This window comes from Pipistrellus hanaki, assembly GCF_964339955.1.
Source record: "Pipistrellus hanaki genome assembly, chromosome: 14".
Classification (NCBI taxonomy): domain Eukaryota; kingdom Metazoa; phylum Chordata; class Mammalia; order Chiroptera; family Vespertilionidae; genus Pipistrellus; species Pipistrellus hanaki.
The window spans coordinates 15,782,126-15,794,512 of NC_140516.1; the positions used below are offsets into that span (position 1 = coordinate 15,782,126).

At 66.3% G+C, this 12,387-nt stretch overlaps 1 protein-coding gene across 1 annotated transcript in view; it reads left to right on the forward strand.

Annotated features, from left to right (window-relative positions):
* SPOCK2 (SPARC (osteonectin), cwcv and kazal like domains proteoglycan 2) overlaps positions 1 to 10,539 on the forward strand; it is a 28,909-nt gene extending 18,370 nt beyond the window's left edge. The window contains 5 exon segments of the mRNA XM_084904955.1: positions 250 to 260; positions 262 to 469; positions 3,891 to 3,953; positions 6,750 to 6,887; positions 6,971 to 10,539. Coding sequence (XP_084761081.1) covers positions 250 to 260; positions 262 to 469; positions 3,891 to 3,953; positions 6,750 to 6,887; positions 6,971 to 7,113 — 563 coding nt within the window. The 3' untranslated portion in view covers positions 7,114 to 10,539.
* The last annotated feature ends 1,848 nt before the right edge of the window (positions 10,540 to 12,387 follow it).

The following is a 12,387-nucleotide window of genomic DNA, read 5'->3' on the forward strand; positions in this document are numbered from 1 at the left end:
ACAGATGATGGATGGATGGATGATGGATGGACAGATGATGGATGGATCGATGATGGATAGGAGGATGATGGATGGACGGATGGATGGATGGATGATGGATGGACGGATGATGGATGGACGGATGATGGATGGACCAGATGATGGATAGGAGGATGATGGATGGACGGATGATGGATGGACGGATGATGGATGGACAGATGGGCGGAGCGCTTTACCTTGAGCGTGTTGGAACCTCAGTCTTCCTCCCAGGCCTGGACAAGGTCCTGGGGGGCCAGCTGCAAGGACTCCATCGGCTGGATGTTCTCCAAGCTGGACACCAGCGCTGACCTCTTCCTGGACCAGACGGAGCTGGCTGCCATCAACCTGGACAAGTACGAGGTCTGCATCCGCCCTTTCTTCAACTCCTGTGACACCTACAAGGACGGCCGTGTCTCCACCGCCGAGTGGTGCCTCTGCTTCTGGCGGGAAAGTGAGTGTGGCCCCGGCTGGGCCCGGCCCCCGGCCCCCTGCCCCGGCTCAGCCCCTGCTCCGGCTCTCCGCAGGGTCCGAGGGGCTGTGTCCTGGTCAGCTACCCAGTCCCAGGACTTTCCCAGCCCCCCGCCCCTGTACTCTCCGTGAGGCCAGCTCCTAAGCTCCCTTCTTGGCAGGCTCCCACATGGGTGCTGAGGCTTATGCACATTTGGCCTCCTCCTCCTTCTTCTCCTTCTTCTTCTTCTCCTCCTCCTCCTCCTCCTCCTCCTCCTCCTCCTCCTCCTCCTCCTTCTTCTTCTTCTTCTTTTAAAATACATTTTATTGATTTTTTACAGAGAGGAAGGGAGAGAGATAGAGAGCTAGAAATGTCGATGAGAGAGAAACACCGACCAGCTGCCTCTTGCACACCCCCTACCAGGGTTGTGCCCGCAACCAATGTACATGCCCTCGCCCGAAATCGAACCTGGGACCTTTCAGTCCGCAGATCTACGCTCTACCACTGAGCCAAACCGGCTTCGGCACATTTGGCCTTCTTAAAGAAAGAGGGATACAAACTAGACACATAACATTTCTGGGGGCCCCTGGGGGCCGGGAAGGGGCAGGAAGGGCCTGAAGCTAAAGCGACTTGGGCCTTGGGCTTCTCCAGGATTCCGCTGGATCCTTGGCCTTAGAGATGTCGCATCAGCTGCTGAACCACACACACCTGCTAGAGGTTATCTAGGCCCGTGGTCGGCAAACTGCGGCTCACGAGCCACAAGCGGCTCTTTGGCCCCTTGAGTGTGGCTCTTCCACAAAATACCATGCACCCTAATTAAGTTAATAACAATGTACCTGCCTATATAGTTTAAGTTGAAAAAATTTGGCTCTCAAAAGAAATTTCGATCACTGTACTGTTGATATTTGGCTCTGTTGACATGAGTTTGCCGACCACTGACTAGGCCAGGTGGCGACTGCTGCCCCGCCCGGCCCCCGGTGGGCTCCGCTGCCCCGCCCGGGCCCCCAGGGGCGCTGCTGCCCGCCCGGCCCCGTGTGCAGTGGGGTCAGAGCAGGACAGCGCCCGGGCCGAGGCTCAGGCTCCGCCAGGCCCTCCGTGAGCGGCTGGGCACCCGGGCAGGTGGCTGGGCCTGTCTGCCTGCCGTCTCTTCATTTGACTCAGGAGGTGACAGGACCGACCTCAGAGACGAAGGGAGATGATCTGGGCACAGAGACTGTGCAACTGACAAACCCCTCGGCCGAGTGAGGGCCGGGGTCATTTGATTGCCCCTGACCTGACTGCCCAGTCTCCCTGCTGCCTGCATCGCTCCTCCTCCAAGTCTCCACTCCCCTCCTCTCCCCCGGCCTCCACTCCCCTCCTCTCCCCCGGCCTCCACTCCCCTCCTCTCCCCCGGCCTCCACTCCCCTCCTCTCCCCGGCCTCCACTCCCCTCCTCTCCCCCGGCCTCCACTCCCCTCCTCTCCCCCGGCCTCCACTCTCATCCTCTCCCCCGGCCTCCACTCCCCTCCTCTCCCCCGGCCTCCACTCCCCTCCTCTCCCCCGGCCTCCACTCCCCTCCTCTCCCCCGGCCTCCACTCCCCTCCTCTCCCCCGGCCTCCACTCCCCTCCTCTCCCCCGGCCTCCACTCCCATCCTCTCCCCCGGCCTCCACTCCCCCGGCCTCCACTCCCCTCCACTCATTCCTCTCCCCCGGCCTCCACTCCCCTCCTCTCCCCCGGCCTCCACTCCCCCGGCCTCCACTCCCCTCCTCTCCCCCGGCCTCCACTCCCCTCCTCTCCCCCGGCCTCCACTCCCCTCCTCTCCCCCGGCCTCCACTCCCCTCCTCTCCCCCGGCCTCCACTCCCCTCCTCTCCCCCGGCCTCCACTCTCATCCTCTCCCCCGGCCTCCCACTCCCCTCCTCTCCCCCGGCCTCCACTCCCCTCCTCTCCCCCGGCCTCCACTCCCCTCCTCTCCCCCGGCCTCCACTCCCCTCCTCTCCCCGGCCTCCACTCCCCTCCTCTCCCCCGGCCTCCACTCCCTCCTCTCCCCCGGCCTCCACTCCCCTCCTCTCCCCCGGCCTCCACTCCCCTCCTCTCCCCCGGCCTCCACTCCCCTCCTCTCCCCCGGCCTCCACTCCCCTCCACTCCCCCGGCCTCCACTCCCCCGGCCTCCACTCCCATCCTCTCCCCCGGCCTCCACTCCCCTCCTCTCCCCCGGCCTCCACTCCCTCCTCTCCCCCGGCCTCCACTCCCCTCCTCTCCCCCGGCCTCCACTCCCCTCCTCTCCCCCGGCCTCCACTCCCATCCTCTCCCCCGGCCTCCACTCCCCTCCACTCCCCCAGCCTCCACTCCCATCCTCTCCCCCGGCCTCCACTCCCCCGGCCTCCACTCCCATCCTCTCCCCCGGCCTCCACTCCCCCGGCCTCCACTCCCCCGGCCTCCACTCCCCTCCTCTCCCCGGCCTTCCACTCCCATCCTCTCCCCCGGCCTCCACTCCCCTCCTCTCCCCCGGCCTCCACTCCCATCCTCTCCCCCGGCCTCCACTCCCATCCTCTCCCCCGGCCTCCACTCCCCCGGCCTCCACTCCCATCCTCTCCCCCGGCCTCCACTCCCATCCTCTCCCCCGCCTCGCCTCCACTCCCCGGCCTCCACTCCCATCCTCTCCCCCGGCCTCCTCTCCCCCGGCCTCCACTCCCCCGGCCTCCACTCCCCTCCTCTCCCCCGGCCTCCACTCCCCCGGCCTCCACTCCCCCCCTCTCCCCCGGCCTCCACTCCCCCCCTCTCCCCCGGCCTCCACTCCCCCCCTCTCCCCCGGCCTCCACGCTCATTCTGTAGGTTCTGTGCACCGGCCTGGCAGGAGCCGGGAACGGCTCTCATGTTACCCTCAGCCGGGCTGCCTGCTGGAAGGTCTTCTCAAGGTCACAGAGAAGTTAGATGTGGCTGCCGGGGATTTTCAGGCTTCCCTCTGACATCCCCCTTGTCTTAGGTTCCCCTGGGGCCCATACTCATGGGGAATGTGTGCGTTCACCCCTCTTTTGAGTCCTATTAACTCACCCATGGGTCATCCACCCCCTCAGAGAGCCCTTGGTCTCTTGGGGCCTCAGCCTACCCCACAGCCCTGGAATGGCCGTTGCAGCCTGGGTATTTGCCCCCCCCCCCCCCCCCCGTTGCAGCCTGGGTATTTGCCCCCCCCCCCCCCCCCCGTTGCAGCCTGGGTATTTGCCCCCCCCCCGTTGCAGCCTGGGTATTTGCCCCCCCCGTTGCAGCCTGGGCATTTGCCCCCCCCCCCCCCCCGTTGCAGCCTGGGCATTTGCCCCCCATGACGTTAAAGGGATCAATGCGCCCCCCTGTGGGTGGCTCGGGTCTGACGGGGCTGAGCCTTGGGGTGGGGGCACAGCGCGTCCTCCCTGCCCCGGGGCACCCCCTCAGGCGGTCCTCTCCCCGCAGAGCCCCCCTGCCTGGCGGAGCTGGAGCGCATCCAGATCCAGGAGGCCGCCAAGAAGAAGCCAGGTGAGGCGCGGGGCTGGCGCAGAGCGGGCGCAGGGGGGCGCCCAGGCCTGGCCTAGGACCCAGGAGCGGAGCGCCTCCCGCGTCCATCCTTCGGGGCGGGGCCTCCCAGCCAGCCCAGCGAGTGTGTTTTAGCGCTCATGTTTGCCTCCCCACGCCCCACCCCATGGACACAAAAGGTTCCTAGAACACCCCCCTCCCCCATTTTATTCACTTCAGCTTTTCCTCTCAGTGAGTGCAGAGCTTGAGCGAGCCCCTGCCTCCACTCCTCCCATCCCCCATCCACCCCCAGTAGACACTCCCTGCTCCGCGAGTACTTGGGAGCCAGCCCGGGGCAGAACCGGGCAGCACACACGCGGCCCCTGGGCCATGCACACGCCCAGCCCGGCCCCTGGGCCATGCACACGCCCAGCCCGGCCCCTGGGCCATGCACACGCCCAGCCCGGCCCCTGGGCCATGCACACGCCCAGCCCGGCCCCTGGGCCCACGCCAACACGCACGCCCCGGCTGCGGCTGCAGGAGCCTCTCTGGGCCGCTGGCTCCAAGGGGAGCCTGAGGGATGGGGGGAGCCGGCCGAGTGCAGAGCCGAGGGCAGGAAGATGCTCCAGGTTTGGGGGGACAGAAGGAGGGGGCCCCTGGAGTGTGGTGGTTGAGGGGACAGAGGTCTGAGGGGCAGAGCCTGTGGGGCCTCCCGGCTCCCTGAGGGCCGCTTGGCATTGGACTGGGCTGCAGAGCCAGTCCACGTGACAACACGGGAGCCGCTGGGCCAGCACACCGGCCGAGAGCGGGGCCTCCTGCCGGGGAAGCACCGAGCGGCCTGCCAGGCCTTCGGGCATCGCCTGGGGGCCTGGTGTTACCTCCATGTGTCTCACCCCCAATGGGCAGAGCCCGTCTCTGGGCCCCCAGCGAGGTGGTCCCCACAGCCGGAGGGAATGCGGGGTGGGGGTTGGGGGGCTGTAGGCAGGTCAGAGGGGCTGAGAGGAGAAGCACAGGCATTGCCAGCAGCAGGCACTCAGGATGGAGGGGCCGCAGGGTGGAGGGGGGGTAGAGGGGGAGCCAGGATGGAGGGGGAGCCGGGTGGAGGGGGGGCGGGTGGAGGGGGAGCGGGATGGAGGGGGAGCCGGGTGGAGGGGGAGCCGGGTGGAGGGGAACGGGATGGAGGGGGGAGCCGGGTGGAGGGGGAACGGGGATTGGAGGGGGAGCCGGGTGGAGGGGGAGCCGGGGTGGAGGGGACGGGATGGAGGGGGAGCCGGGTGGAGGGGGAACGGGATGGAGGGGAGCCGGGGTGGAGGGGGAGCCGGGTGGAGGGGAGCCGGGGTGGAGGGGAATGGGGTGGAGGGGGAGCCGGGTGGAGGGGGGAACGGGATGGAGGGGGAGCCGGGTGGAGGGGAACGGGATGGAGGGGGAGCCGGGGTGGAGGGGGAGCCGGGTGGAGGGGGAGCCGGGGTGGAGGGGGAATGGGGTGGAGGGGGAGCCGGGTGGAGGGGGAACGGGATGGAGGGGGAGCCGGGTGGAGGGGGAGCCGGGGTGGAGGGGGAACGGGATGGAGGGGGAGCCGGGTGGAGGGGGAACGGGATGGAGGAGGAGCCGGGTGGAGGGGGAATGGGGTGGAGGGGGAACCGGGTGGAGGGGGAACGCGATGGAGGGGGAGCCGGGTGGAGGGGGAGCCGGGTGGAGGGGGAGCCGGGTGGAGGGGGAGCCGGGGTGGAGGGGGAACGGGATGGAGGGGGAGCCGGGTGGAGGGGGAACGGGATGGAGGGGGAGCCGGGGTGGAGGGGGAGCCGGGTGGAGGGGGAGCCGGGGTGGAGGGGGAATGGGGTGGAGGGGGAGCCGGGTGGAGGGGGAACGGGATGGAGGGGGAGCCGGGTGGAGGGGGAACGGGATGGAGGGGGAGCCGGGGTGGAGGGGGAGCCGGGTGGAGGGGGAGCCGGGGTGGAGGGGGAATGGGGTGGAGGGGGAGCCGGGTGGAGGGGGAACGGGATGGAGGGGGAGCCGGGTGGAGGGGGAGCCGGGGTGGAGGGGGAACGGGATGGAGGGGGAGCCGGGTGGAGGGGGAACGGGATGGAGGAGGAGCCGGGTGGAGGGGGATGGGGTGGAGGGGGAACCGGGTGGAGGGGGAACGCGATGGAGGGGGAGCCGGGTGGAGGGGGAGCCGGGTGGAGGGGGAGCCGGGTGGAGGGGGAGCCGGGTGGAGGGGGAACCGGGTGGAGGGGGAGCCGGGATGGAGGGGGAACCGGGTGGAGGGGGAGCCGGGATGGAGGGGAACCGGGTGGAGGGGGAGCCGGGTGGAGGGGGAGCCGGGTGGAGGGGGAATGGGATGGAGGGGGAGCCGGGTGGAGGGGGAGCCGGGTGGAGGGGGAACGGGATGGAGGGGGAGCCGGGGTGGAGCGGGAGCGGGATGGAGGGGGAGCCGGGTGGAGGGGGAGCCGGGATGGAGGGGGAACCGGGTGGAGGGGGAGCCGGGATGGAGGGGGAGCCGGGGTGGAGCGGGAGCGGGATGGAGGGGGAGCCGGGTGGAGGGGGAGCCGGGATGGAGGGGGAGCCGGGTGGAGGGGGAGCCGGGTGGAGGTCAGACTGGCCATCCTACAGATGTGGGCAGAGGGGGACAGCGCCATCTAGGGAGGCGGGCTTTCCGGTCTCCCCTCTGAGGAGCCGGAGGAACCCTGGCATTGGGCTTGCTGGGTGGTCGGTGTCTGGGCCGGCGGGGTCTGGACCTCGGCTCGGGGCCGAGCTCAGGCCCCGCCCCCCCTCTGGGGAGCCCACGGCGGCCCCGCTTGGACCCTCCGCCTGGCCCCCCAGGAGTCTTCATCCCGAGCTGCGACGAGGACGGCTACTACCGCAAGATGCAGTGCGAGCGGAGCGGCGGCGACTGCTGGTGCGTGGACCAGCTGGGCCAGGAGCTGAGCGGCTCCCGCACGCGCGGCAGCCCGGACTGCGGTAAGGCCGGGCTGGCGCCGAGGCCCGCGGGGGGCGGGGGGCGGCCGGGGGCTGGCCTGACCTGACCTGCTTGTCCACCACAGACGACGTCGTGGGCTTCTCGGGGGACTTCGGGAGCGGCGTCGGCTGGGAGGATGAGGAGGAGAAGGAGCCGGAGGAGGCCGGCGAGGAGGCAGAGGCCGAGGAGGAGGAGGGCGAGGCGGACGACGGAGGCTACATCTGGTAGACGGCCCGGGGCAGGCGGGGCAGGCAGAGACCGGGCAGAGGCGGCCCACGGACGGATCCGGGAAGCACAGCGGGAGGACCGGCTCCACCTGGAGGGCGAGTGTGAGTGCCTGTGCGTGTGTGCCTGTGTGCGTGTGTGTGTGTGTGCGTGTGCGTGTGCGTGTGCGTGTGTGTGTGTGTGTGTGTAGCATGTGCTGACAAACCTGTCCTTGGTGCACACTGCTCCTGGGGACCAAACACCCTTTGGCCTCCTTGTTGTTATTTTCGTTCCACTTGTTGGTTTTAAAACATACCAGTTCACACACATATACCCACTGCAAGGTCAACATTGATGAACCTGGATGCCCCACTAGCCACGCCCCCTGGCCGCATCCAGGCTGCCTGGCACCCTGGTCCTGAGTGGCTGCCCTCCGCCCGCCAGCCCTGACTCCCAGTGCTCCTGCCTGCCCTTCTCCCTCCGCCTTGGGGCTCAAGCTCTAGCCTGCTGGCAGGTCCCACTGCAGAGGGGAGGGCGGGCAAGAAGCTGTCTGCGGGCTGGGGCCTTCCCAAAGCTCAGCCACTATGGCCATGACCGTGACCGCCCCGCCAGCCTCAGGCCCCAGCACAGCAGGCCTTCCTGGAGCGGGCGGGGCGGGGCGGGGTGGGGAGCGGAGCGGGTGGGGTGGCCGCTGGGAAAGCAGCCGCTGCAAAGCAGGCTCAGGAGCACAGACAGGGCAGCCCTGACAGCTGGACCAGACACCCAGCCTCCTCCTGTGGCTCCGGGTGGGGCATCCCTCAGAGCCGCAGTGTTCCATAGAGAGCTCTGCCTGGCCACGTGGGGCACCTGCTCCGTCCCCCTGGCTGGGCCCTGGTCCCCTGAGGAGCCTGAGGACCAGCAGCGGCGAAGAGCCGGGTGTCTGTGCACCAGCTCCTCTCTGAGCCTCAGTGATGCCCCCTCCCACTCAGTCCACAGGCAGGGCTTCCCCGAGCCCCTGGGAGGGGAGCAGTGGAACCCCGCACAGACCACAGGCAGGGCTGTCCCCAGCCCCTGGGAGGGGAGCAGTGGAACCCCGCACAGACCACAGGCGGGGCTGTCCCCAGCCCTTGGGAGGGGAGCAGTGGGACCCCGCAGCCTTCCTGCCTGAGACACGGCCTTTCCCACCTCCTCCGGGAGGCGCTCTGTGCCCAGGCCGCCTCCTGCCCCAGCCCCGCGGCCCTGCGGTCCCTGCGGCCCGCCCCTCGGAGGGCCTCACAGCTGCTCTGGGCAGGGCTTCTCCGGCTCTGAAACCCAGTGGGCAGGCCCTGAGGCCACGCCTCCCGCTCCCCCAAATCTCTCCCAGGAGCAGGTCAGGGTCGGGGAGGAGGTGCCCTGCTCCCCGCCAGCTGGCCCAGTGCTCCCTGCTGGGCGAATCCTAACACCATCCGGGAAGCTTCTCACCCAGAGGGGCCTCTCATGCTGTTCGGTGTTTGGAGAGGGCAGTGTGAGCGTGTGTGGGTATTGTGCTTGTGCATGGGATATGTGTGTGTGTGCGTGCGCCTGTGAGTGGGGTGTGTGTGTGTGTGTGTATGGGTGTGCAGGCACTGTGTGTGAGACGAGGGGCCATCCCTTGGGGCCCGGGCTGTGAGGAAGGCACCTTGGGTGCTGGGTGGGGGGCAGGCCGGGGGCTGCTTGGCTCCTGCGCCCGCTGTGTCTGCTGGATTTGCTGGAAGGACCTCAGCCCGTCCGCCCCTTCTCTACGCTGGACCCCACGCCTTCCAGTCTCCTCCTGGGGAAACAGTGAGACTCCAGGGAGGCCCATCTACCCTCCTCACGCTGCAGCAGTTCCCACCTGACGGGGTCACGCGGCCCCACACCCCCTCCCGCCTCCCACCGCCCCTCCCCGCCCCCGCCTCCTCCCCGGCCCCAGCTCAGCTCGGTCAGGGAACCGTCTTCCCGGCAGCCCTCGGCTCTGACCAGCGCTGCTCCCTCGGAGCCACTGGAAACTCCCGCTCTCGCTGGGATGGAGGCCCGTCCGTCCGTCTCTCCCCTCTGGAAGGTGCCCCAGGGCGGCTGTGGAGGGTGCCGGGTGTTCTGAGGGGGGCAGGGAGGAAGGGGGGTGTCACCCTCCTCTTTGGTGGGGCCTGTGCTCTCTGTGTCTCTGGGTCTTCCGGGTGTGCGCGTCTGTACGACCTTGTAAATACGTTGTAGAAGGAAAGCAAAGGCCTTGCTCTGTCTCTGCAGCCCCCACACTGCTCCGCACCCCTCTCCCGAGGCCGAGCCCCCCACAGTTACAAGCAGCTTGTTCCCAGGGGCGGCAGGCCTCAGGTGACGCCTCATCGGGCAGCTGCGGATTTCCTGCGAGCAGCTGTAGGGGGTCCGCCTAGCTCCTTGGATTCATGCCCGTGTCCACGCTGCCACCTTCGGGGCCTCCCGGGCCCTCTGCCCACCCCGTCCTGCTCCTGGGCCGACGCGGGCAGTGGCATCAGGGCTGTGCTGAAAAGATCTCCACCAACATTTACAAAGAAGAGCTTCTTGGGCCCTGGCGCTGCCCGAGTCCACTCTGCAGTGTTCAGGGTGCTGGGGGAGGGGCAGTCTGAGGGGGTCGGTGGGGGCTGGAGAGGACAAATGTGCCTTGAGGGGCCCCTCAGGGCCCACGGGTGATGGGGAGGCGGCCGGAGTGGAGCTCAGGAGGCAGAGGGGGGAGGGGAGGTGAAGTCAGAGTGTATGAGTCTCATGAGCGCCTCTGGGGCTGGGGCCGTACGGGGTCCGTGGTCACCCCCTTTCCTCACACCAGCCTGTCCAGTTTAGAGCGCAGGCCACCCACTCGGCCTTTCGGGAGCTCCATCTGCTCCCAGCTCACCTCTGAGGGGGCGGGCCCACGGGGTCAGCATTCACCAAAGCCTCCCCCGGCCCTTGGGGAGAACGAACGGCCAGTCCGCTGACACCGGGCATTATCGAGGGGCTGGGGGCCGGCGGCGGCCACAGGAGGGAGCCACGAGGGGTGCAAAGGGGGACTCGGACACCCCGAGGAAGTCCCAAGCGGAGCAAACTGCTTTATAGCCTGAAGCTACTTCAACCGTGTCGTGTGCAATAACTGAGCTTAGAGTTAAGAAATCGTGTCCAAGTGCTTGGATTCCCGTCTGTATATTTAAGTGCTAAAATCATATCTCTCAGTAATCTTAGATGTCTTAAAAAAAAAACAAAAAACAAAAACCCGAAAAACGAAGTGTTAGACAGTGTGTGTGTGTGTGTGTGTCGATGGGCACTCAGCGACCCGAGGGTCACCCACCCTCTCCCTCCCCGTGGCCCCGCCTCGCACACCCAAGCCCGCCTCCACGTGGGGACCTGCCTCGTGTTGTCTTATCTGCCTAGTACTCAGCCTAAGGAAACCAGTACACCCACTCCTGCATAAAGGAAATCAAATGTTATTTTTAAGAAAATGGAAAAATAAAAACTTTATAAACACCACCTTCTGGCAGGACTGTGCTGCTTCTCGCCCTCTGTGTCATTTTTCACTAAAATGGTGTCCACAGAGGGGGGCCAGGACAGACTCCTGGTCAGCACATGCCTCTTTATTCACCTGCATGCGGGGCAGGGGGGTGGCGTGGGGGGGAGGGCTGGGAGGCAGGGACTGATCTACTGAGGGAGGACCAGGAGCAACTTAGAGACCTTTTTGACATCATTGCAAATACAGGTATCCCCCAAAATGTATGCCGACTTTGAATCATTATTAATTCCAATGGGTTAAATCTGAAAAGAAACGTTGGAATTAATAATGATTCAAAGTGTGTATACAGTTTTGGGGACATCCTATATAGTACATGCAATCTATATTTGTCTATTTGCCAATAAGTACATCTCTATCACAGAGTGGAGTTCTAACTCTCTGCCTGCCTTTTTCCTTTAACCCATTATGAACCTTTTGCTATTAGAGTTATTTGAAGACGTGACTTGGATGTTTGCGTAGTATTCCACCATGTGACGTACTCTATGAATTTAATCATTTCCCTCTTTTTGGACCTATTGCTCCCAATTACTGGACAGTCTCAACTCCAGCCCTAGAACTTGCTAACTGTGACCTTGGGTCGGTCCCCTGGCCGGTGGGGAGGAGAGCCGGCCTCCCTAGGACCGGGTGCCTGTAGGATGCTTTCGGAGCAGCCAGAGCTCTGCACAGGTGTCCGCCTGTGCCCCTGCCAGCCCCTCGCTGGGCAGGCTCCGCCCGGCTGCTAGATGGGTCCTACGGAGGGAGCTCCTCATGGGGGAGCCGTGCAGGATGGTTTCCTCACCGCCACCTGCGAGGGCACACGTGGAGGCTCAGCAGTGTTCCTGGAAGGAAGTGTGAGGAGTGCTCCCAGCACCCAGGATGGAGGAGGAGGTGGGTGCACGCAGGGTGGGAGGTCCCTGGGGACTGGCTCACTCTGGGCTTGTGGGAGCCCGTGGTTTTGGAAGTGGAGGAACGTGAGGTAGGCATGGGTCAGGGGAAGCATCTTACGTCAGCCTGTGAGGCAGGTATTATTAATGCCTGTGTTGCAGGCGAGGAAACTGCCTCAGAGAGGTTTGGTGACGTGACCTGGAATACACAGCGAACGAGGAGCAGAGCCTGGGTTCTGCTTCCTGTCTGCCATCTAACAAAGCGGGCTGCCCTCCGTGCCCGGCGCCCGGCTCCTGTGGCCCCCAGGTGCTCAGAGAAGGAGGGTCACTGCGTGGGGTAAGTCCAGGAAGGCTTCCTGGAGGAATGGGCCTTCAGCGAGGTCCCCTAGGCGGGGAGGAACGATCCAGTGGCCCAATGCTGGTTGTACATTAGAATCATTCGGGGAGTCCGGGCTCGCCAGGCCCCGCCCCCAGAGATTCGGACTTCCTTGTTTGGGCTGGGCCCGGGCCGCAGTGTGTTTGCAGCCACATGTGTGCCATCAGGCTGGGCCGGGGAAGCAGGGCGTGTCCCTCAGGCGAGGCCAGGGCGTGCCTGTGGGGAGCCAGGACGGGGCCTGCATCTCCGGGTGGGGACAGTGTGAGGCCGGAGCAGGACATCCCAGCAGTTTCCTGGCAGGAGGGCTTCTGTTTTATGGCTTCAGCCGACATCTTGTCAGTCACCACCCAGGCCTGGGCACCGTCACAGAGGAGCCTGCGGCCCAGAGCCCTCGGAGCGGGCATCCTCCACCTGCAGAGAAAGCTTGGCATTGGCGCTCGATCAACGTCGGTTCAGGCGGCTGGGAGATGGAGGCCAGGCAGGGCCCGGCTTCTGGAACAACACGCCAGTTGTCACCATTCCTGGCAACTTGGGTTCCCAGGGGCAGAGAGAGCATTGCTGGGGTCAGG